Source organism: Caretta caretta, chromosome 18 (genome assembly GCF_965140235.1).
Source record: "Caretta caretta isolate rCarCar2 chromosome 18, rCarCar1.hap1, whole genome shotgun sequence".
NCBI classification, from domain to species: domain Eukaryota; kingdom Metazoa; phylum Chordata; order Testudines; family Cheloniidae; genus Caretta; species Caretta caretta.
Window position 1 is genome coordinate 16,207,612 of NC_134223.1, and position 25,563 is coordinate 16,233,174.

At 48.3% G+C, this 25,563-nt stretch overlaps 1 protein-coding gene across 4 annotated transcripts in view; it reads left to right on the top strand.

Moving 5' to 3' along the window:
• PUSL1 (pseudouridine synthase like 1) overlaps nt 1-25,563 on the top strand; it is a 65,739-nt gene that overhangs the window by 25,050 nt on the left and 15,126 nt on the right. For 3 of the 4 annotated variants that reach the window (XM_048824647.2, XM_048824648.2, XM_048824649.2), the window contains exons 4-5: nt 7,602-7,751; nt 10,344-10,517. In XM_048824647.2, the coding sequence (XP_048680604.1) occupies nt 7,602-7,751; nt 10,344-10,517 (324 nt within the window). The remainder of the gene's footprint in view (nt 1-7,601; nt 7,752-10,343; nt 10,518-25,563) is intronic. The other variant, XM_048824650.2, reaches the window with a different exon arrangement.

The following is a 25,563-nucleotide window of genomic DNA, read 5'->3' on the forward strand; positions in this document are numbered from 1 at the left end:
AACAGCCTACTGCAGTTGCAAGCTAGTGGAGGTATTCCTTTAGCTCAGTAGGGGGCTCAATAGGGGGCCACACTTCTAGCACAGGACGTTTTAGGTTCAAACCCTGTTCCAGGTCTAAGGGATAGCTCTTCCATTTCTAGTACAAGGCCTTGGAAAGCCAGATAGCAATCTCCCTGTCAAACCTTTTTATGAGGCAAACTCTACTTCATACTCAATACATATCAAACTGTTGATTTATTTACCTCCTGATGGGTTAATAGATGCTGTGGAAATAAACGTGATGAACTAGAGATTTGATCTATAGCGTGGCCCTAGATTCTGTGCTGGGCTTTGGATGGAGAGGGGAGGCTGGTTTTGATGATCGTGATGAAAGCTCAGAGTTTTCTTCCTTCCAACCCATAAAGAAGCTCACGGTTTTATGTGCTGAGATTGGCATTAGACAGAAGATCCCGGTTAGAGAGCATCCAGTGAAAAGTTGGCAGTCGTATCCCGCGGAAGAGATAAGCTTTTCTCTTTCTGTATGGCCTGTTGGTCTGGTACAGTTGCAATGACTGACCCCTGGGACGGGGAATCTAACTTTATTTGGTCTTTAACCAGTGACAGTGTGGCTCTGATCGGTTAGAGGGTTTGGGTTTAGAGGAACTCGGGTTGGTGCTGCTTCCCCTTGCTGTACTTTTCAAAACCGTCCGTCTGCTTCATATTAAGGAATTGGTGACGGGCATGAGACGGAGCGGACTCAGCAACCGCCACTCTCCCTCTGTCAATATTACTCTGCTGAAAAAAATTCCCTCCTAATGCTGAACAGAAAACTCAGCACTTTCATGTGGTTGAGATTGGGGAAGTGGGTGGGGGGGATGGTCTTTGTGAAAGCATATGATTGTCGATAGAGTTTGGAAGGGAAACAAGATTCCATGCTGGCTGGCTGCATTATCAGCAGTAATATCCTTCTGTAGAGCTCTCCCATATGCCATGTGATGGGTCTAATCTCTCATCTGATCTTCCCCTCCACAAAACTGGCTGCAGCTGCATCATCCCCAGATGATGCTCCACCAAAACCCACGCTCTGGAGCTGGAGACATGCGTGAGGAATTCCTAACCCATCGCAGAAGAGTTTGAAACCCACCCTCTATCCCAGCGCATCCTTCCCCCCCCCTCTTCCTCCTCCTGCCACCCCCAACTCTCGCTTGTGCCTGCCCACAGTCTCGGCTAACCCTTGCACCTTGCTGCGCCCTGGGCAAAAACTCAGAGGACCTAAGGGCATTCTTGTGTTTGTATTCTGTGGCTCCTATCCCTATGGCAGTGGTACCTTGCGCATTATCTGCTTTATAGGGATTTTACATGCCCAATGATCCTGTTATTCCCCAAAAGCTAGTCTGGTTGCAGTCCCTTAGCAACTGCCGCATCTCGACTCAGTCTTGCATTACTTTAGGGCTGCAAAGCACATTTTAAAGGATCTCGCCCACGCAGATCCAGTATGTACCACATAGATGGAGAAGATCTGTTAAAGACATCTCCTCTCCCCAGCGACTGTAGGATGGCTCCCCGCCGAATATTTGCTGGCATTTTGTCAGAGTGATGGAATCGTGGCAGGAAAATTGACTTGTATTCCTTTTGTTTCTGGTTTCAGTTCCATATTTGCTTATTATTTGCTTCTGGATTAATGACAGACCTAGCAAAATAAACATTAATGTCAGATGAAAGTGAAGGAAGTCAAGTATTTGGTTCCCCCAGGGTGTTCGCAGGACCTGCTAATAAAATATTGCTTCCATACAGATTCTGTTGGGATCTTTAAGAATCACTTTTGCTTCCTCTGTATCACCAGTGGAAGGTAGTACCTCTCTGAATCAGAGCGCAGGAGAACACAGCCAAGGCTTTCACAGTAACGAGTGATTTTTGTACCATCCACTTGAGATGTGGGGTCTGGTTTTCAGACAGTGCTGAGCACCTGCCTTCTGAATATCGGGTCCCTTTACGGCATCTCAAGTGGATCCCCCACAAACTGAGGTGCTACCAATCACCAGTTACTCTTGAAAAACTTGGTCAGTGGGTTTGCCCCTCCCTCGTGGGAGGAGCGTCCCATAAACATCTACCAACGCCCCCCCCCCGCCCCGCCCCATTATCACTTTCAGAATTCTTCTCTGCCTTGGTGCCTCCAAACAACTTGACAATGGTTAGGCTTCTGGGGTGCGGAAACCACAGCCCAGTAATGCCTCATTGTTTCCTTGTGTTCCCCCTTCTGTTGACTTATGTCGATTGTCCACCCACTGGAGCAGGGACTGTCCTTTTGTTCTGTGTTTGTACAGCGCCTAGCACAATGGGGTCCTTCTCTGTGGTGCTATGGTAATACAGATAAATAGTCATAATTCAGTTCCTGTCAGTCGGTGGAGTTCTCTTACCATGTGGGTTTAGCCTGTACCGATCATGCCTAAGCGCTGTATCCAGCAAACATCGCCAGGCACTGGGCCCAGGGCTGATCCTGCTCTGCCAACCTCCTGCATAAAGTCCGATTGACTTCTGCAGGGCTCCCAAGCGGGTGTATAATTCCCTTTGCAGGGTCAGAGGCATAAGCAATAAAGGTGGGGTGTTGCAAATCAGTCACAAGTTTGCTTCGTGCACCGTAGACCGCACGTACACGGCAGGGTTCTGAGAAGGGCTCGCTGCTCGAGCTGCTTGAAATGTTCAGAAGTTTGGAATATTTTTGGGAAAAAACAAATTCATCTGCCCCACTCTTTCAAACCAGCTCTAGTCCCAGTCTGAAAGACAGACTTGGTAGAGAGGAGACAACTCACTCCTGGAAGGATGGGAGGGGTGGAAAGGAGCCAGGTTACAGGTCTATGATTTTGTGGTTGCAAGAAGTACACTTATTTTGATGACTCCATCTTTTATGTCTTTGGAGAAATCCCAGCCTAGGTAACCAAGGGACCTAAATTCCTTTGGAAATCCCGACTTTGTCAGTGCCAAGCATGGTTTTTGCAGGCCGTGCTGCTGAAATGGGCTCTAGGAGTGACTGAAATGAAGCAAGGAGGGAAGCTGAGGGGACTACATTGTGGAAAGACATTCCCAGCTCTAAAAGATCTGTAGCTTTCACTACGCTGAGTGTGCGAGGCAGGAAATAATGTGTACACAGAAGAATCATGTGTGCATAAATATATTTCTTTTTTGAAAGAGCCGCTCTATTGGAGTGCATACAAGGGTGATTATTTCCTAATAAGTAGATGAGCATTGACGAGGAAGGCTCCAGGGGAACTGCATACTTGCAGAGTGTGTGTGCGTGCGGGGGGAATAAATGGAACATTTAATTATGGTACTGGGGTCAGATGAGGCTTGTTACAGGAAAACTGCATTGAGTCCTTCAACTCCGTGATCCTTCCTGATCCACTCCATGGCAGTCGGGGAGAGGATCAGTGGGCACTCCAGCTGGCAAAACCCCCAGGGCACAAGAAAAATATTTGTAAATCCGTTTGTTGCTGAAATATTTGCTCTTGATAGGCACCTGGGTTTTTTAACGGCTGTTGATCTCATTCCTCCTCAGATGCCAGGTTCAGAGCACCCCATACCTAATGCAAAGGGCCCCCGGCACTGTAAGGACCCCTGCATTCCGCAGAGGGGCGGCCCACCTTGGTTAGAGTCACACTTGCCAGAAGAGGATAATGACCTTTCCCTTCCACACCTCGGCCTCTTCCAAAAGCCCATGGGGCAATATCCTTCGACCTGTCCCTGCAGGATAACAAATCTGTGCTCAGCTGGACCAAGAGGGGAATTGAGTTCCAAGGCGAAGCATCCTTTGCGGGAAGCACTTCAGTATAACCTCTTGCCTCCAGTGGCTTAAATAGGTGGAAAGAAGTGGAGGAGCTAACAGGGTCGTGGGCACTGCTCCCTAAAGCCAGAGAGAGGAGAAGAAGCTGTATCCCTGCTTCCCCCCGCTGTAATCTGTGGCCCCCCTCTGTTTTAAACCAAGGTAGCCCCATCGCCATGGCAGCTTCTCACAGAGGCTCCTCTACCTGGATTAAAATAGAAAATAAGGGAGTGTAGGAAACGGACAAGTTCTTCACCGGTGTAACGGCTCTGAAGTCCATGGAGCTGCGCCGGGGATAACTTTGTCCGAGCGCCCTTCCTCTGAATACACAAGAGCTTGTGATTTCGTGGAGGTCTCTTAAATGCAGTCCACGTGCTCATCTTCCTGGCTGCAGAATCAGTCTAAGAGGCAGCAACGTGCTCCCTGCATTTCCACCCGACTGCGGCAAAGTCGTGTCTGTCTTGGGGGGGTGGGGGAGTGACCTAGTTTCCTGCTATCTCCATCTGCTGCAGTGAGCTGAGTAACAGCCTTCAGAAAGAGCTAGCGAGGAGTGTGCTCCTTGGGTATCCAGGTGGGCCATGACTGGAAGGACCTTCCTTCTCAGGGCCCCGATTCAGGAAGGCACTCGAGTTCATGCTTGACTGTAAGCATGGGAGGGAACTCATTAAAGCCCCCAGGGAAGTGCTGTTTACCCCTTCACATAACATACAAACCAGGGGTCATCCAATTAAATTAATAGGCAGCAAGTTTAAAACAAACAAAAGGAAGTATTTCTTCTCACAGTGCACAGTCTGCCTGTGGAAGTCGAACTCCTTGCCAGGGAATGCTGTGAAGGCCAAAAGTAAAACTGGATTCATAAAAGAACTAGATAAGTTCATGGTGCGTAGGTCCATCAATGACTATTAACCAAGATGGTCAGGGATGCAGTCTTATGCTCTGGGTGTCCCTAAGCCTTTGAGCCCCAGGCTACGCTACCGAGTTAGGTCAACGTAAGCTGCCTTACGTCAACCTAACTGTGGAGGTGTCTACGCTCCAATGCTCCTCCTGCCGCCTTAACTCGCTCGCTACGCTGATGGAACAAAATCGCCTCCAGGAGAGGCGGAGCTCTTCGGGCGACGTAGTTAGGGCGACACAGTGTTGATGCAGACACTGCATTGCTCATGGTGTCCTCGGTGACCTCCAGGAGGTGTCCCACCGTCACCGCACTGGTAACCGGTTTGAACCCTGCTGTCCTGCAGCCAGCTATGCAGCTATACGCCCCTCCCCTTTTAACACCCCGGGCACTTATGAAATGGCTCTTCCTGTTTGCTCGGTGTAGAGAGCTAACATAGGAACTGCCCAGCTGACCATGCCGGCGTCAGGCAGCAAACGCCCAGAGGAGGTGGATCTCCTGGGTATGTGGGGAGGGGAAGCTGTGCAGTACCAGCTCCGCGCTAGCTGTAGGAAGTTCAACGTCTACCACCAGATTGCTCGGGGCGTGGAGGAGGACTACGACAGGGACGCGCAGCAGGGCCGTGTAAAAATCAAGGAGCTGGGGCAGGCGTACCAGAAGGCCAGGGAGGCAAATAGCTGCTCTGTTGCGGAGCCACAAACGTGCCGCTCCTACAAGGAGCTGCACGCCGTCCTCGGCAGCAGCCCCACCTGCACGGTCAAGAGCCCCATGGATATTTTGTGGGGGGGCTGGAGTCACTGGCCCACTGGAATGAACTCTGAGGACGAGGAAATGGAGACAGAGGAGGATGGGGACAGGTGACAGGGAGAGCCGGTGGTGTGAGGAGCCAGAATCTCTTTTTGACTCCTGAGCAGTCTAGCCAGTCCCAGCAGTCGAGCTCTGGTGAGCCTGATGCAGGGGAGGGAAGCTCTGGTAAGTCCTCCGTTTGCTTAAGTACAGCAGGGACACATCTGCCCATGTACGGCTTTTTTTAACCAGGCTAGATGAGGTCGTGAAATAACCAACACAGGGTCAGTTGCTATCTGCTTCTCATTCCCCTGTGCAGCGAGGCAGAGGGGGCCCTGGTGAACAGTTAATTTATGCACTCTGGGGTGTCCCGTGAATCCTCCATAGAGATCTCTAGGAAATTTTCCTGGAGCTAATCTGCAATCCTCTGCCGAAGGTTTCTTGGGAGGGCTGCTTTGTTTCTTTCCCTGCGGTAGGACGCTTCGCCATGGCACTCGGCAATTACTTCAGAAGGCACCGTTGCAGCATTAGGCTAGCAGCATGCAGATCCAGTCTGCAGCCAGATGCATGCAGGAGCTGCTCCCTTGCAGCCTCAGTTACCTTCAGTTTACTGCCTGTGGAAAATGGTACCAGTATTCAGAACAACAGCCCGATGTGGTCGTACTGATACCCCAGTGCCACCTCACCCCCACCCCTCCCTGGGCTGCCATCCTGCTCTCTGACTCCGAAGCGAAAGTGAGAAAGTTTTGCTGCAAATCTATCCATTATGTCCTGCACATTGCCCAGAGTCACAGTCCTTCATAGCAGGAGGCGATTGATGGCCCTGCACCTGTGCATCACAGCCACCCCCCTGTGGATTTCCCCACTCCAAACTGATTCGTAGCAGTCTGGCCAGCTTCCACACAGCGATCGCTACTTAGGATTCACCTTGTGGCTATAATCTTTGCATGAAAGTCAGTGTGGATGTGCTCAACCTGGGGTAAAATCCATCAACTCTAAGATTTATTCATTCGTTGCAGAGCTCTGCTGTGAAGGGACCTGGTGGGGGAGAGCATGGTTCTCTTGCCATCATTCGTGTGATCTAGGCATGACAGTGGGAGTTGCAGGATAGTGGGGAAGGTGCAGAAAGATTTAATTTTTAAATCCACATCAGTAGCAACAGAGTTAATCATGATGTTCTATGTTTTGTGTAACATACTAGGGATACCAAAGAAACTGGTAAGTATATAGTGAATTCTTGCAAAAAAACACAAAACAAACCCCATTATGCGTCCCTTGACATTTGCACCAGCCACTGAAGAGCTAGTGGCCCCGCTGTGGTTGATGCTAGCCATAATGTAGCATAATATAACATCTTACATTTGTATAGTACATTTTATCCCACAGCATTTCTGCAAACCGTGAACAAACTCCTGCTTGTCTTACTCCTGCAAAACTTTCTCTGACACACACACCCACCCCCCTTAAGGGGAGAGAATACTTTATGCATATTTAGATGTATACCATTTTGCATTCCACATCTACTGCTAAGGCGGAATGGAGCAGCTGTTTAGCAGTGCTCAGCAACACATGAGTTTAAGATACACCCTTCAGTTGAAACTGAAATGGAAAGGGAATTAAGGGTGGCAGGAATTAATTACTCAGGTTGGAACCTAGGTCAGGACACCAAGGTTACCTCCCTGTTCTTGCAAAAAGAGCTTCTGGGGTTGTTAATAACTGCAAGGGGTCAGAACCTCAGTTGTGTCTCATTCTAAAGATACCTCCTACAGTGACGCAGGCTTGCTTTTGTCTGGGATTTAAAGGTATGCTAGAAGTGATGGCTAACACAGTCTAAAACTCTAGGGTGGGTAGTCGGGGTGTGTAGACTTTACCAAGTGCCAGCCAGTTGAGTTGAAGCATACAGTCTCCTTTTCTATCCTAATCAACACAAATCCACAGTGACCCCAAGTTCCATGCTAGAGCATTGGTTTGTTATCAGATCAAAGGGATGGGTGGTAACTAGGGAATCATCAGAGGAGCTTCCTAGAGAAGTCTGTTGTGTGTTTAATTCTGGAAGTCGCCAATCCAGGTAGTGACCAGGCTTAAACCAGTGGGTTAAAAAGGATCCCAACTTTTCTTTCCTAACAGCATTCTGAGTGCCTATCGGGTGTCTGATAACTTCCACGCACGCTTCTCTGCACTGTCAAGAACCTATGTTTATCGGCTGGTGACAGGCTGCTCTCACCATTCCCAAATACCGGTGTTTGAAAGGGATCTGTGCTGGGCTCCGAAGGGAGAGTAAGTTTATTTAATTAACCGAAGTTTTCAGGAAAATCCCCTTTATTGGATTATGGAGATGTTTTTCTGTTTGTTTGTTTTTTGTTTTTTAAGTTTCAAAGTGAGTTAAACTAAGTGGAATTAAGTCCACTTTAATTCTGAATAATTTAATATGGTAATGGGTTTAATGTGGTTTAACTAATACACTTTAAATTCACACCATTAGTTAATTTGGATTCACTTTCCTGAGTGTTCCTGTGTAGACAAGCCCTAAATTTCCAGGTGTGAGACCAGATCCCCAGCCAGTGTAAGTCAGTTTTGTCGAATGAAGTCACTGGAACCACGCTGACTTACTGCCGCTGTGAATCTGGCTGTCCATCCTTTCTTCAGTGAGATCTGGGATAACTGCAATGGCCTAGCTGGCTTACAGCCAATAGCAGATCTGCAGTGATTGAGCCACAAAGGAGTGCATCTGTGACTGATGTTCTCTGCGCTGCCAAAGCCAGAAACTCACAATGGAGCAAACTTTTTGCATCCTCTGTAGAGAGTGAGAAGCATCTAAAATGGAGACTTTTTTTCTGTACAGCAAGTTAACTCTGACAATCTAGGGCGCAGTTATCCAACAAGAAACAAATGTGCAGAAACCCATTACCTTGCAGATTTTAGAGTTACAGATAGTCTGCTCTGTACAGTCCCATCAAGCCTGACAGCTCAATGTTTTTTTTCTTGCCCCCGTTCGCAAATCCATATAATTCTTCTCCCTGGTCACATTCTACAATGCTGTGTGTTCAAATAATGAATGAACGCAGGTGCCAATCATTCATATGCAACCCTACAAAAACAAACCAGTCTGCGTCGCCCAGTGCTCGTAAACAACCTTGGAATAGCAAGCCAGTTGTTGCAGATTGGTACCTATGAAACAACCCTTTAGTAATATAGCAGCATACGTGCAATGGAGGATACAAATATTTTAGTAAAGAAACAGGATGTCAGTTTCAAGGTTTAAGATACTATAAATTGTTAATTAAAGAATAAAACAATGTCAAGCTATCCTCATTCTTTTTTACTATCATAAATATACATTCAAGAATATTGGGGTTTTTGGAGTTTTTCCAATCACATTATAGTAAAACAGTTTTATAACTTCAAAGTCAGTTACAATAGTTTTATCACCACTAATGGAATAACTTGACATTTTTCATTACATGTATTCTTATAAAGCCAGCAAAACAATCACAAATGGTCCCAGCAGAGAAATCAAACTTATGTTGTCCTAATGGTAAATATGTGCGTTCTTTTTTGTGGGCTGAGGAGGGGGAAAACAATTTAAAACTGCAAAATTATATGTTGCACACACCATAAACCCTAATCTCAAGCTTTGTGAAATGACATGTAATTTAGCCCAGATGTTGCAGTTAATTTTCTCAAAGGACAATACCACACAGTGGGTAAAGACAGACTGTACCAAACGCTGAGTGGGGGGCAATTTACTAATTGGACTGATTCTTACTCTAACAAAATCCAGAAAGCAAATTCCCACTGATTTCAGTGGAAAGCAGCATCAGCCCTAAATCCGTAAATATATATTTTAAAGGGGACACTGTCAGTTTAAAAATCCCCAAACCAGATTCCTTTCTGTATTCCCAGTACCACCTTTAGAGCTAGTTGGGAAATCCTTTTTGTTCCTGTGAAAAATTTCCACAAAAATGGAAAACTGTTTTGAAGTTTTTCTTCAAAAGTGTTGGGGCTTTTGTTGAAAAACTGAAAATGTTCAGCCAAAAGCCACACCATTTTTGTGGGTTTCTGACAAAAAAAACCCCAACATTTAATCAAAAATGGACATTTCCTGTGGTGATTTCTGTTGGGAGGGAAGGACTCTCAAAAACAAACCCACCATTTTTTCCACAAAAAAACCTTAAAAGAAGATCTACCATCTTGAAACGTTTTGGGTTATTAAATGTGAATGGCAACTAGCAATCTTAACTTTACTTTTTGCCCTTTACACTATCTGTTCATTGAGAGTTTGCAGTGCCTTGAACTTGTGCTGTTGCCAGTTCCTCTTCCATCTCTAGTCCGTTACACCTGCGGGTTGGATTGCTTGTAGCAGGCTATTCCAAATGCCTGGTTTAGGTAATTGTCCTTGTGTCTCTGCAATTTCCATTTTAATTTATCAGAACCTCATCCTCCAGGGAAGATTTTTAGTTTGTTTTTTTCAGGGCGGTAACTTTCATGCAGGTGATCAGAGGTTGCAGTCATGAGAGATCTAGAAGTTCTTTGATAGATACTGCCTTGCGTAAACCTTTGCAGTAGTAGGTCCTTAGAGGTGAACAGAATTCACATCTGGATTAGGGTTTGGAACACCATGTGTTTTGGTTTGGGCCATTAAAAGCAGGGGGCCATTTGCAATATGGGAGTTCCCCACCCTCTACTCGCCCCTCTCAGTTTTTTTCTAGAGTGTCTGAATCTGGGGCTTGGACTTGGATACTTCTTGGAAATTTATTCTTCTCCCCCCCCCGCCCAAAAGACATGGTTGTGCAGAACATTCCCTTGCTTCCAGACCCCCCCTCAGACCTTCCTTCTTGCTCTGATGTATCTCTCTCCATTTTGTTCCAGCCATTTGAATGTTCCTGCCGTGCAGGAAGCAGCGGATTCCCTCCTAGGGACCCATGACTTCAGCACCTTCCGCTCAGTCAGCTCTGAAAAGCCTTTCAAATCTCCCATTAAAACCCTGGCCCAGGCAGACATCCGACCCTCTTCTGGCTTCATGTCGCATCACTATGAATACAGGTAAGAACCCACGTGGCCCTCAGCCCTGTCAGGCACTTTGTTGACCATACACTTGATTGCCTACTGCTTCTGCTGAGAGACCACCAACTGCAGCTTGCCAATAGCCCACTGTTCTCTCCCCTTGCCAGCAGCCTAAGACTGGAAACTAAGGGGACTGAAAGCAGCAGCCCACGTGTGAGCAAGCCGAATAGACACACTGGCTGCCTGGCCCACCATGGAGTGTGGATCAGGCAGATGCAGTGACATGTTGTGTCATTCCTGCCCTCCCTGGTCAGTATCGAATGCCACATTGCCGGGAGCCATTAAACTTGACTTGACTCTGGCTCTTTGCATCCTCTGGTCTGCTAGTGGAAGGACATGCGCTGTTCTCACCGGATGGAGCATTTCCCTAACTCCTCCTTGCCGTACAGCTGAGAAGGCAGAGAACCACTGGTTTACAGGGGATTAGCTTCAGTTTTTAAGGATCAAAGCCATCTTAAAAAAACTCTCCTTTCTGGTCAGTAATGTACCACTCATTAAGGTCAAGAATTGAAACTGGAGCACTGTGCCCATTCCTTGTGGCCTCTGTAAAGCTGTGCTGGATTGTTATTACTTCCGCATGAGTCTTGCTTGCATTAAGTATTTGGTGAATTAGCCATATTGCGTGTCCCTCTGCCAACTCCATCTCACTCGTAGGTTTAGAGTGGGGCACTTGAGCCAAACCTGTCTGTGAGATTCCCCAAGTGTTGCATGCAGATTTCTTCATCTCCGACTTTGGCCAAGATGACTGTGGAGCAAAATAAGGGACTGATCCTGTGTGGTGTAAGCTTCAGACATCGCTGCAGCATGCATGCCCTCCTTCATTGCTAGCTGACCAGCCTTGCAGCTTGCAAGCGAGGTAGTTAAAGGGGGAGGCCCTGGCCATCTCCTAGCTTTGTGGTGACCCTTTTAGGCATGGTGGCACAGGATGAGTACAGCAGGCTCACTTGCAGGGTGATCCGTTTTAGGCCACTGGGAAGGGTCAGCCAAGTGCTGAGATCCAAGCTTTAGAGCACTGAGAGATTTGGGTTTATTCCATAAACCACGTTTTAAAAAACTGACGCCTTGAAAAGAGAAGAAAATGGAGATTTGTTTGCACCCATGCTCATAGAATAGTAAAAGATCAATGACTGTAGCTGTCCCATCTGGGTCAGACACTCTAAGCCACTCTATGGGTGTGATCCATACATGAGAGACCCAGGGAGGAGAAACAGGGTGTTTCTGGGTTGGTGTTGGCGTCTCAGTGGATGGCAGTCTCTCTTGCTATCATGGCACTGAACTGCCAGACTCTTGGGTTGAGTGTAAGGCAGAGGCCATGGCCACTTGTGTTCATTAAACATTCCCTGGCATGTTTTCCCCAAAGTAGGGATTCTAGCCCTTGTCATCCTGATCTATTCCAGTTTAGACATTTTAAATTCTACCTCCATCAACCCCCAGCTCTGGGAGTGGCTCAGTCAGATAAAGCATGCCTCCTGTCCTCCCCAAGACTGGGATGCACTGTTAGCTGCTGCGTTCCACTCTAGAGGCAGCTGCATTTCATCGTGAGGAAGAAGGGATTCTCCTCTATTTAATTTGCAAAGGGTGCGGGATTCATCGGGAGTTAATATGTCAGAGAAGTGCAAGAGGTGGTTGTTTTTTTTTTTTAAACACACTCTGATCTGAACAGCAGGTCATTGGTAGGCATTGCCCTGGCTTGTTAGGATAAGTGAATAATCAATTGTTCTGGCGTGCGTGTCCAGAACAAAGCAGTCATCGTGATGGCCCTTTAAATGAAGAGAAATGGTGGGTCATGATGGAAAGACCTCTCCCCCCCCCCCCCCCCCCCGCAAAGAAATCAGTGTTTATAGAGCTGAGCCATTGGGGGGAGAATACACACGTACGTTTTCCGGGCTAGGCAGCATCTTGGTAGTAAATCTGCGCCTACCTGATCTTAACTTTGGCCACCACACGCCACTGGGCAGCTGAATAAGCTGCCTTTCCAGGTAGTTCCTGGAGATAGATGGCAAGGGGGGAGACTGCTATGATAGCTGGCCTCTTGTGCATGGCAGCCTCCTTGCTGTCAGTCATGGGCCGCTGTTGCAGGAGGCAAAGAGCTTTCCTCCATCAGGGATGGACGGAGCTGAAGTTAAAACACCTCTTTGCTTCTGGGGCCTCCCGAACCTGTGTCCCCTACCCTGCTGCGTTCTGCCCAAGGGAGAAGCGGCAAGGAGGTGATGGCGCTGTGAAAAATCAGGTCGCCTTCCCATTAAAGGCATGTCCTCCTGACGATACTGGAGGTCTCTTCCTTTCAAAAAACCACCCCTCTGCGTAGCTAGTAATGCTTAGCCTTGAAGGAGGGCTTTGCCACAGTAGCTAATCAATCCCGTCAGCGCCCCGGGGGGGGAGGCGAGCGAGAATTACAGGTGAGGAAAGTGAGGCAGTCCAGTGATTTGGCCCAGGGTAAACCCAGGGCGAGTTAGGCAGAGCTGGGACTGGAACTGGGGAGCGGCTGACTTGGAGTTTCTTCTCTCGCTCCTAGCCACGGCTGCCTCGTGTTTATCCAGCTTGTGCAGCCTGGCTTTTCTGCACATTTCTACTGGGACGTTTGCAGGCTCACCTCAACCAACAGGCCTGCAGTCTGCCCAAGGGTGGAGGGAGGAGCTAGGGGAAAGGGTAGAAGGCAGGTGAAAGGAGCCAGGAGAGGTGGTGATGGGGCAAGAAGGGGAGCTCCCTCTCCAATCTCGCTGCTCGATAATAAATTGCTCATAGTCCAGCAACCAAAGGAGGGGGTCAGAATTGTATCTTTACTGGCACAATCCATCCAAAGCCACCTGCCTGTCCATTGTGAAGTTATGGTATAGCTACTCATTAGCGTGTGGAAACGATTGCCCGTTTATGGCACGTCTGGAGCCTGGGGGATGTGGAATTGGTAACCTAAGTGATCAGGCGCATCAGGGAAAGAGAAGTGTGATTTGAACCCTTCTGTATTAGTATCCAGTAAATGGCCAGAGTGGTGCACGTCCTGCTTTTCATCAGTGCAGCGTGTCTAGGTGAGGGTTTGCAATGGAGTGACTGCAGCAGTCTAGCTACTCCAGTGCCAGTATCATAAATGTAGACAGGCCTGTTTTTAGTACCAGGGCTGTTCCTTGAAACCCATCAGTTCCTCTTTGAGGCAGAGCGAAATCTCCCTGCACTGAACCCAGCTCCAGGCAAAAAAACCCAGTGACTGCTAAGGAGAGTACTACCGGGGAAAGCAGTGGACTTGGCAGATCTTTCTCTCGTCACTGATCTACTAATTTGTGAATTTTTAACGTGGCTGGTTTTGTGTATTTGACTTTAATAGAATGCTGTTGATTTAAATGGTTTGGAAAGGGAATGTGCATTTTCTAGTTTATCTTGCTTCATAAATCTGTGCCAAGCAGCTTGAGAGAGCCTTAAAGTGGCATCACACTAGTTGTTAGAGGAGCATTTCTGCTGAGTTCTGGCGATGCACAAAGACGGCTGTCTTATAGCGAGTCATTTTTACAGTGATGTAATGTTTTATTTATTTATTTATTTACTGAGCATACAGACTTGCGGCTTTCAAAGGTGCATGATTTCAATGGGATTTGGATGATTAATTCCCATAGATGCCTTTCAAATCCCAGCCTTAATTATTAAAATCTTGTTAAACCAAACCATTATTTTTCTGGTTTAGGGAATAAATATAGTTCTGGTTTTATTTATCCTTTGTATTAATCAGATGTTCCCTCGGTGGAACAGTTGTCACTTATGAAACTCGGTATGCACCTTTCCCAAACCTGTGACTGACGGCCAATGTACCTGGAGCATGTGCATTTCTTTACTGAAGTACCAGCAGGAAATCAGCTTGCAAAGAAAGGCCTGAGATTGCACGAACAGCATATAAATAGGTTTTAAAACTAATCTAAGAGGTTTATTTTATTTTTTTTCACTCTGGAGGGTGGGATACAGTGAATGATAAACCATGATCTTTTAGTCAAATAATGCATCTTTTCTTCCTGCTTCTTTCTTTCCCCCCCAAATGAAAACCAAGCTTCTGAATTGACTCCTTGTCTGTGTAAAAGGGCAGCTGTTAAAACTGCTCCCTCCATCAAACTCACCGTTGCCTGGCAACAGTGGAAGTTAGGTTAATGTCCCATCAATACAAAGCACTCTTGAATGCTAAAGCCATGTTCAGGAACTTAGCCCCATCGCTGCTTCCTTGGGAGTAATTTTCCATCACCTGTTTCTCACTGAACATGTATTATTCGTTGCGAGGTGCTGAGTTGTGCCAAGTGAAAAGCCAGCCCAGAGTTTTGCTCGGAAGCAGAATGGTGTGTGATATTAACGAGGAGAAAGTTCCCCCTTATGGAAAAGTCTGATAGAATTTAACAGAGAACCAATCATTTCTCTAAGTTTATTGAGTCATCTGATATAACTTAATAGAGAATTCTATCCCTGCCATAAAATTCTATAAGAAAATTCTATCAGAAAACTTTCAGAAAGAATCTCATTTTCCATTCAGCTCCATAGGTTTTTAGGGCAACCTCTGTAGACTGCTATTGGTTTCATCCTTAAGTCCTATTCGACTTCGCCATCAGAGATGCCACTTGCTGTGTCGATTTAGGAAGTCAGATTTCACAGGCAGTTCCAGCCCTAGACCCCAGCAAAATACGGCAAGATTTCAGCCTAGTCTTGATCAAAAATGCACTTTTTACATTCTTCTTTTAGAATAAAATTAAAACTCAGAGATCAGATAGGTCATGGGCTTGAACACCTTTATTAGCCCTGTTTTACAGATGGGAAAACTGAGGCAGAGAAGGGGAAGTAACTTGCCCAGGGTCATGCAGCGAAACAATGACAAAGCCAAGAACTGAATGCAAGTGTCCAAATACTTATTGTGGCCAGGCCCTCAGTTTTCCTTCTCCTTACATTGGGGTCCACGGTTATTGATCAGGGGTCTTAGAGAACTAGGGACAAAGAAATCCTGCCTGTGGTGCTGTAGAAAATTAAGGGAGGCTGCATTAAATATATTAGCCTCGATTCAGAACACCTGCATAAGTGCTTTGCTGGATCAGGGCCTTAATCTGCTTAAAATTGTGTGTGCCATGTGCATATGGGCAGAGCACGTACATCATCTACGTAGAGGGAAAGGAATGGCATGGGAAAGCGGTAGGATATTAACGTTTTCTGATGGGAGCAGAGTCTGGGGGGGTGGGAACTGAATGACACGTTGCAGCAGGATGTTATTGGTGATTTTCTTGGAAAGCATCCTCCCGACGTGGCGTGTTTTAACGCAGCGTTCTGCAGCCTTCAGCGCGCCCACCTCCCGTGCAGGCTGGCAGGTGATCTCAACCCCACTCTCCCCGTCTTGATCGCATGGTAGCTTTTCACCTTCCCAGATAGCCGAGCCCTTCCCCACAAGCCTGTAGGTTCTGGGCAGGCCCAAACCGATGGGGAACCAACCTGAACAACACGCGTGCATTTCTCGCAGCCACACTTTACACACACACAGACCCCTTCTGCATAAGCACAGATGGTCCAAATCTTCATAGCTGCCCAGTCTGCCATTACTAATAATTTTGCAGGGGCGTGGGAACAGACCACAGAGCACTAACAGTCACTTGCACACAAAGGTCAGCTGTTAGGATTAGCAAAGGCAAATGTTATCCCGAGTGGCAGTAGGAAGGAATTGAGGGAGGATTGGTGAATGGGGGAGCAGGGGCATTTAGGAACTCCCAGTGCATTGGATAGTTTCCATTCGCTCTCACGTGAATTCCAGCAGCACTTAAATACTGGTGAGTACTTATATTTATGAGTCTATAAATGTGCTGTTACATATGTACCCCCTCTATGCCCGGAATGGACTGGAGAGTGTTTTGCCTCTGGCCATGTCCCTTTGTCGAGTCCGCCACTGAACCATGAATTTTCAAAACCACTTTTTCCAGAAATGAACCAGATTGGATCCGCCATAAAACAAAAATCTTCCCCACGTTGGTAGGATGGTGTTGAGGTGTCCTTTGGAGGTTTTAAAATCCTGTTTTCAATGAGTCTTAGAAACCCTAAAACTTTTGGAAATCCAAGACTGGTATCCATTTAAGAAGCTAATATTTTTGTCTTCATCACATGGGCACTGGCTTGTTGTGGCAGGATCATACTTTAGGGCAGGGTGGACATTTTGGTTGTTCTAGGGTTGCTCTTGAGTGCTATGCTGTGCATTCTGGGTTTTGATTTTATGGCTGTAGGAGAAGAAGGTTGTTATTGTAGGGCTGCTCCTGAGAGTCGGGCTGCAGACATGGATTTGTTGTTATAGGGTTGGGTGTGAATACTGGGTCTTCTGCCGTTTGAGGTGAGGGGATGGTGCAAAGGCACAAAGTATTCAAAGACGGCCAATAAAGAATAAAAGGGGTTTGCAAGCCTAAGTGAAATGTTGGGAGAACTAGCGTTGGTAGGATCCCCTTTAAGGAACATTGGTGATTATTCAAGTAGGTTTTAGAATCGGTGTGATCTCCAGGTTGCAAAAAGCAGCGGCTGTTTCTATCCAAGCAGCACGGATTTGACAAGGGAGAGGAATGCCTGCTTACCTAATGTCTGGACCAGAATCTCCATCTGGCCGTTTCCCCCGACTCTCGCACCGGCATGGGAACGCCTCTCTGTCTGCTGCTACATGCCTTCCTGACTGTTACAGATGGATTCCCTGTGCACGTCGGTTTCCTGATTTGCTTGCTCTGGCCTTTCCAGCAGCATGTGGACGTTGCGGTGTGGATTGCGGAATGATGAAAAGCATTCTGCAAAGTCGGTGGTGACCATATGACTTTCCCCAGTCAGCTCTGATGAAATCGCATTGTGGGTTTGATCTGGGTATTAGGAGAGGGTTTTTTTCTGTTCCCAGCAGGGAGCATTCCCAGAGTCAGCACTTTCTCTGCAGGCAGTTGAATTGTACCTTGTTTTATACCCCGTATCTCAGGTTGTAATTGTTGCTCTGTTTGTGAGCCATTGTGCATACGTGTATAAGAACCTACACCTAGCGCATCCAAAGGATCCTACAGCTCTTTACAAGCTTAGGAATCACTCATTCAAACTAGGCAGGGATTGCTCAGTGGCAGCCACCTCTGGGGTGGAACATGGCAGCTGTTTAACAGCTCACAGCAGTTTTCCACTTTTAATTTAGGAGTGGAAGTGGTGCTGAATGCGCGCTCTAGCTGAAGTGACAGAAGAGTTTAAATAGGAGGAATGTAGGAACTGTGTCTTTTGACTGGGACACTGAGATTAAAAGCTGTTACCAAAAAAAACCAACCACTCCCAACTTCGGTTTCACATCTTCCCTGAAAGATTGCTCCTCCTGCCATCCAGCAGTTTCCGAACACCCGTTTGGGGCACTGGTTCATTGCTGAATCTCTAGGGGGAAAATGCCACCTACTCCCAGACCCACACCAAGGACTGCCACCACAGTGAGCTGGGCTGGTTTAATTTGCAGTTGCCTGCCGACCACTGGCTTTGGATAGACTTTTCACAGCAGCTGCTCTAATGCAAAATGGCATCATTCAGCCCCGCAGGCTAACTGGGTTTGCAGAGAAGAGCCAGTAGCGTTGTGAGATCTGTACCAGAAGTTCTGAATTCCCATCTCCCCACTGGGACTGGTGCTTATCTCCTCGGTGAAGGGTAAGTGATGAATCAGGTAGATGTGAAAAGCCCCTTTATTCTTGTTGGATCCTGGAGGAAGATCACTGATGATCCTTGGGTTCTGGACAGGCCTCCTTGTGTCAGTTGGTAACTGCATCCAGTCAGTGGTGCTGATGCGGATGATCAGCCATGTGTCTGAAGAACATAATAGCAACTCTAACTGCAGTAGCTCTCTGCTGCAAGTGCACAGTGCATCATCGTGCTGCAAAATACCTGGGGCCTACCCTAGCACGCGGGAAGATCGGCGTTTCCTTTTGCATGACATTCAGCTGCCTGCCTGCAAAACCCCAGTTTAACTTCTGACCAAAACAGGCACTCAAGAGGTTTACATTCCAGATTCTTTGCAGGGCAGCCGGTTTCCTTAATCTGCGTCTGTGGCGTGCGTCTGTCTGAATTTGGGCTTTGTGGATATCAGTGCTGAACTCAGGCCACAAAGTTCCCATCCAGCTTTTCCCAAAACTGGGGCGGGGCAGATTCACATTGGTCTCTATTGACGCAAGGGATTCAGATGTTTCTGATGTTGCATTAACGGGTATAGAGTGGGGCAGTGGTTAGAGAAAGCAGTGAGGATACAGAGCACTTGGAATACAGCTGTGCCAGCTGTTGCTTGGTGCCAGATGCAGCCATCCCTGGGCAAGATCCCAGTGGAGTCTGGGCAAGGGCTACTAGGGTTGGCTGGGCTGACAGAGTTGCCAGGTAGGGGAGGGGGCAGAAGGTCAGCAAGGCAGAGGCAGGAGAAAAGGTCCGGTTGAAATTGGAAATGTAACCTGGAGAGCGGGTGGCGCCTAGCCCCAGAATTGCCTGGACACGCCGTAAAGCGGATGCTGTCCTGCAGTGGGCATTGCAGGGCGTGGAGGGCTTTGCACCAGAACTGGTGGCCACCCTGCATGTTTAGGTGTTGTGCGCCACGGCACTAGACTTGCAACTTCCAAACCCAGTTATAGCGCCACTAATGGCCTCCCATCTACGCTCCGGATGTTGCCAGGCCAGCGGCCCCGGGTTGTAATGGTCATGGGCCAAACACGCTGTCCTGTGCAAACCCCCTGATGATGCGGCACGTAGTTACAATGCACAGTGGGCCTGGCCAAGCAGCAAGACCAAATCCTGTTAGAACCCAGGGGCCCAGCTCTGTAAGCTCCTGTCCTGGCTGCAGTCCCTCTTGGGTTCAGGGAAGACAGTCACACTTTGCCCAGCTTAATGCCAGAATCGCTTATTCCCCTCTCCCTCATACACTGGTTGCTTTTGTTCCTGTGAATCGCGCTAATTTCCACCCCCTTGTAGCTACAGTCCAAGATCTATAGTGACGCTACAAACCACTGAGTGCTGTAGCTTTGCCAGAGGCTCAGAGAGAGAGAGAGAGATGCGGGTCCTGAGAGCTTGGCAAAGCCCTGCTTTCTCTGGGGCGGGGGAAGGAATGGGGAGGGGGGGCAGACAGAGCATGGAACAACCTAATGCCATGAGGTTCCAGTTAGTAATTCATCCCGAAGCCTGGTCAGGTAACGTCTAGCAAATTCGATTAGAAATCACACCCATAAAAAATTCCTTTTAATGATGCTGAACGCTGGGCGGGGATGGAGACAGAGGACGGGGCGTGGGAGGAGGAGGCAGATTTATAGTGAGCTGCAGCTTAGAGGAAAGCAAGGGAGTCGAGTCTTATCTGCAAATGCCCCAGGGACGCCTGAAGCCAGCATTGCGGAGGGTTGGTTAAGGGGGGAAGAGATTTGTTTTGTCTGCTAGCAGTGCTCCCCCTCCTTCCCCCGGCAATCCAATCTGGCTGGTTTCGAATTCCCTCCTCCCAGCCAAGCACAAAACCCTCCTCGCTGTGGACCCCGTAATGTAATATCCCCACCGAAACCCAGCTCCTCTGCCTTTTCCCAGGACGTGAAATTAAAACCAGAGGCGGGGAACTGTCCCCTGCTTCCAGCACTCACTGTGTCTGGGGTTCTTAGTAAGCAGTGCTGCGGGGTGGGGAGCTTACCAGGATGCTGCCTGTTTCCGGCACCTTGATAATTGTCTCTCCCTTAAAAGACGCTCGCAGCATGAGCAGAGGGATCCACAGAGTGAATCCCCCCAGAGACCAGGAGTTCTCAACCTTTTCCTTTCTGAGGCCCCCCCGCAACATGCTATAAAAACTCCACGGCCCACCTGTGCCATAATAACTGGTTTTCTGTATATAAAAGCCGGGGCCGGCATTAGGGGGTAGCAAGCAAGGAAGTTGCCTGGGGTTCCGTGCCCCAAGGGCCCCTGCAAAGCTACATTGCTCAGGCTTTGGTTTCAGCCCCTGGCGACGGGGCTCAGAGCCCCAGGCGTCAGCCCCATGCGGTGGGGCTTCAGCTTTCTGCCCTGGGCCCTAGCAAGTCTAATGCTGACCCTGCTTGGAGGGCCCCCTGAAACCTGCTCGCAGCCCCGCAGGGGGCCCAGGGCCCCTGGTTGAGAACCACGGCCCTAGATCTGGTTAATAACTGCAAGCCCCCAAGCCAGCAGACAATAATGACTATGTTCAGATTCTACCACCCCAGCTCACCTTGAGGAACACCTAATTGGCGAGTAGCCCATTGGTTAAGTTAAGGTGTCTAGTGCTTAATTAGCTCTTCTAAGTTCCCTCCCTCTTAACAGGAAGGAGCCCAGGTGGCTGGGGGACCAACCCCAACCTGCCAAAGTGCTCTGGAGATGACATGATGAGCAGGACCTCAAATGGCATCTGGGGATACCAGGAGACCAGCCTCTCTCCTGGCATTTCAGCCTGGCGAATGCCAGCTACACGCTGGGAGGAGAGGAGAAAAGCAGCCAACCATAGTGTGTTTGACCCTTTGGGTTTGTGGACTTGCTCTTTGTATGACTGTAGCACCTAGATCCCCGTTGTGCTAGGCACTGGACAAACATAGTGAGACAGTCCCTGCCCTGAATGGTTTGTTATCGAAGGCCCTGATTCACAAAAGCCCTTAAGCACGTTCTTAAATCCCATTGATAAGTTAAGCATGTGCTTAAGTTTTCTCCTGAATCAGGGCCAGAATAGACCAGACAGAGAAGAACAGTGCTATCACCCCATTGTACAGCCAGGGAGCAAGGGCACAGAGATATGAAATGACTTGCCCAAGATCACATAGGAAACCCATGGCAGAGCTGGGCATTAAACCCAGATCACCTAATCAATAGGTCTCAAAGTGTAACTGTAAATGGAGACTTGTCATCAGACAGGGTCTGTTTCCAGTGGAACCCGCAGGGATTGGGTCTTGGCCCTTCGCTATTTAACGTTTTTATCAGTGACCTGGAAGAAAACACATAATCACTGATCAAGTTTGCCAGTGACACAAAAATCAGGGGAGTGGTAAATACTGGGGATGCCGGTTCACTGATACAGCGCCATCTGGATGGTTTGGTAAACTGAGTGCAAGCAAACAAATAACTGTATTAAAACACATAAAGGTATGTGTGGACATCTGAGAACAAAGAATGTCGGCCATACTAACAGGATGGGGCACTGTATCCTGGGAAGCAGGGACTTTGAAAAAGATTTGGGGCTCATGGTAGATAATCAGCTGAATGTGAGCTGCCAGTGTGACGCAGTGGCCAAAAGAGTTAATGGGATCCTGGGATGCATGAACAGGGGAATCTCCAGTAAGAGCAGAGAGGTGATTTTACTTCTGTATTTGGCACTATTGCGACCGCTGCTGGAATCCTGTGTCCAGTTCTGGTGCCCACAATTCAAGAAGGAGGTTGATAAACTGGAGAGGGCTCAAAGAAGAGCTGCAAGAATGATTAATGGATTAGAAAACCTGCTTTGTAGTGATAGACTCACGGAGCTCAATGCATTTAGTTTAACAAAGAGAAGGGTTACAGGGTGACTTCATTACAGTCTACAGGTGCCTACGTGGGGAACAAATACTTCATAATGGGCTCTTCAGTCTAGCAGAGAAAGTAGAACCCAATCCAAGGGCTAGAAGTTGAAGCTAGACAAATTCAGACTGGAAATAGGGCATACATTTGTAACAGTGAGAGCGATTAACCATTAGAACGATTTATCAAGGGCTGTGGTGGATTCTCCATCAGTGACCGTTTTTAAATCAAGGTGGGATGTGTTTCTAAAAGCTCGGCTCTCGGGATTGTTTGGGGGCAGGTCTCTGGCCTGTGCATTGCAGTGGGTCGGGCTGGAGGATCCCGGTGGAAAACCTGAGTCCTGCTCCGGTGCATTAGCCACCAGCCCTTCCTTCGTCGGAACTTGTTCCCCCACCCCTGGGGCAGGCTGCGCGATCGCTGCACGTTAGCTGCCTTGCCAGCTCAGCGATGGCTTGCACTGAGCGCATCTTGTCAGTTCCCCAGCGCTTTTGCCTGGGCTTCCTTTTCCGCCTGCTAAGTGCTTTCTACTTTTAGCCTCTGTCGTTGAGACCTGATCCGTAACAGCATCAGAACACGCATCTCCCCACATCAGTCCGTGCTCGTCGGCTGAGCGTCCGCTGCCCGCAACACCGATGTAAGCGCCCCGACCGGCCCTGGGACGATGACTGTCTGTCTGGGGCGTATTCCCCCTCTGCCTTGCTAGCCCCAGTGCCGACCGAGCATGTGACATGTGCCCGGAGCCCAGTTTCTCCTGCTGGGACACAGGGATGGAGCCACCCATCAACAGAGGCAAGCTACGGCAGTGGGAGTCGGACTCCTGGGTTCCTCCTGTCTGCTGCTGACGTGCTGGAGCTCATGTGCTGGCTTTGAGCGTATGAATGAGTGATGTCACCCTCTAGTGCTCTCCCCCCCTCCTCCGCCGGGGACAGTATTACAGACCTAGTAGGACAAGCTGAGGGAGTTCTCCTTTAGCTCAAGTGTAAGAAGCCCATGGATCTGGAACGTAAAGTCTCCGACTGTCTTTTTGGAAAGAAGGGGAAGAAGTAGAGTTAAATCTGATCTGCTGGGGGCTCCTTAAATTCATTATCTTGGTGATATGATGCCCAGCTAATTATGTTTGAACTGTGGCTGAAGGAACTGCAGTCTTGCAGTGAGCAGCCTGGCTCTGCTTCCAGGTTTACGCTGGCAAATGTTATTGACCAAATGGCTCCAATTCATTAGGTAACGAGATTCTTCATTTGCAATTTCCTGCAGCGCTTGTTTTTGAAGAGCCCTTTGCACTGGGTATTGAGAAGCATAAATGAAATGTAAATATAACCTGCAGTAAACTAGCAATAGCTGCCTACCTGGTGGTAGTGGAAGCCAGTTCTTGTTTGGGAAGGAGCCTTATCTAGGGGTCAGAGCTGCTTTCCTCATCCTTTCTCTGCCAATAAGCGAAGCCGCGTTAGCGACCAGGCCAGACTGAGGGCTGGGTGCCCCTGAGCAGAAGGGAGAATGTGTCACGGGCAGCATTTCTCGACGGGACAGATGGGATTTCGTAGAGCAAAGGCTGAAATGAACGTTAGTCAGATCCCGTGGCACTGCCGTTTCCTGTTACCTCCTGGCCAGGCCCTTCCCTCTCCCCAGCCTGTTCAAACGGTTCCCTCCTCCTCTCCACCCTCCCTTGGCTCTATCCCTGCCCCTCCTTGGAATCTTGCTGCAGTTGGTTGAAAGGTTGGCCATGTTTTTCATCAAAAATGTGACTGCCGATGGAGAGGGAAGGGACAGAAATGCCCCATTTCTCCTTCAGCTCTAGCACTCGCTTCCTGTCTCCAGTATCTGTTGCTTCCCAGCCCCACGAGGCTCTGTGGAATTGTACCTGAATTGCACAGGGACTTAGGAATGGCCAGGGTGAATCAGACAGTCCATCTCGTCCTATATCCTGGCTCAGTGGACAGAACCAGCTGTTTCAGCAGAAAGTGAAGGAAGCCCCCACCCGCTAGTGGACAGTTATGGAATAATCCAGTTGACCCCAGCTAAGTAGAGGTTGCCCAGAAGCTGGTGGGGTTTATATCCCAAGGAAGGTGAATAACAACGAAGCGATGTTGCATGTGGAATGGAAGGCCATGTTGGGTGGATCTCCGGTGTTCTCAGACAGTTGCACCATTTCCTAAAGGTGACCTGCAAAGAGTGGGAGAAATGGGTGTGTGCCGTCTTTATTTTTGCTGCTTCCTGGTGAATGAGGAAAGATCTGAAAGGTTTGTGGAAGGAAAAAACCCAACAACCTGGTGTATTTGTTACATTATGAATTCAGTTCTTTCCACTCTGTTTCCCTGAAAGACTCTTTGGATGACTGGGGAACTAGTCACAGACACCAAGCAGTTGAAAACTGATTAAATGGAAAGAGAGGGGGATTTTGATGTTCAAAACTGTTGTTTCAGCAACAACGAATAAATTCAGACACCTGCTAAACAGCTGGGGGAAAAGCGCTCTCGTTAAAGACGCAAACCCCAAGCTAATCGTATGGATCCAGTCACTGAACTAATCCATGTTTACTTCTCTAGCTCTTGTTAGAGCGGCCAATGAGATGGAAAGTTGGTGATGCTAATGCTCTAGAAGTTTTCTTTCTTTGTTGGGATTTACATATTTTTTGAAATAAACATTTTCTGTAATAAGCTTGTTTGAAACAAACAGATCTCCCAGGCCAGCCAACGTGCTGACAGTCTCTGGATGACTCTGGGCCGGCTGTCTACAGGGAGGCTACATCCCCAGCTCTCTTGACAGGTAGAAATTCTTTCTCGACATTTGGCTGCGAATGCATTTCATGGTTCAGCAGCTGACCCCGGTTTGGAAGAATGTTAATTTTTGCACCTAGGTTTGTGCACCTGAGCAGTCCTGGAGGGGGCTGCAGAGAAGCAGGAAGGGCTGGCTCCGTCTATCCAAACACATGAAGCAGTGCCGCCTGGAGTACGCACTGTGTGTTCAGTTTATTAAGGAGGGCGATGAGAGCTTCCTCAAAGATGCCTTCTAGGAACTTGGGGCCGGACAGGTGCTCCATCTAGTCCAATGTCCTGGTTGTGGTCAGTACCAGTTACATCAAAGATCCAGACCTTGCTATTGGCAATTATGGTCTCTCAGCTGCTCCCAAGGAAAGTCTACTCCCAAACCACACAAGTGCGAGCTTCTGCCCCAGAGCCGGAGGCTTTATCCAGCTCTCGCCATCTTGCGTCTCAATTACTGCAACATCCTTTTCTCTGGAATTGACCAATGCAGTCCTGTCGCGCTCAGAGCCCTTCAGAGCCTGTCGCTTTGACCGTGTCGCCCCCTCTCTTTGCAACCCTGCATTGGCTTCTCCCTTCTCTAGTGTATCGAAAATATAAGCTGCTTGTCTTCGCTTTCAAGGTCCTTCACGGCCTTTCCCCATCTCTCATTCGCCATCCCACCACCAGTCAGTCCAGGATCCCAGCCTCCATTGCCCACTTGCTGTCCCCTGTGCTGCCTCTCTTGCTGGAGTGGAGCTCCCTGTGAACATCCACAAAACTAATGAATT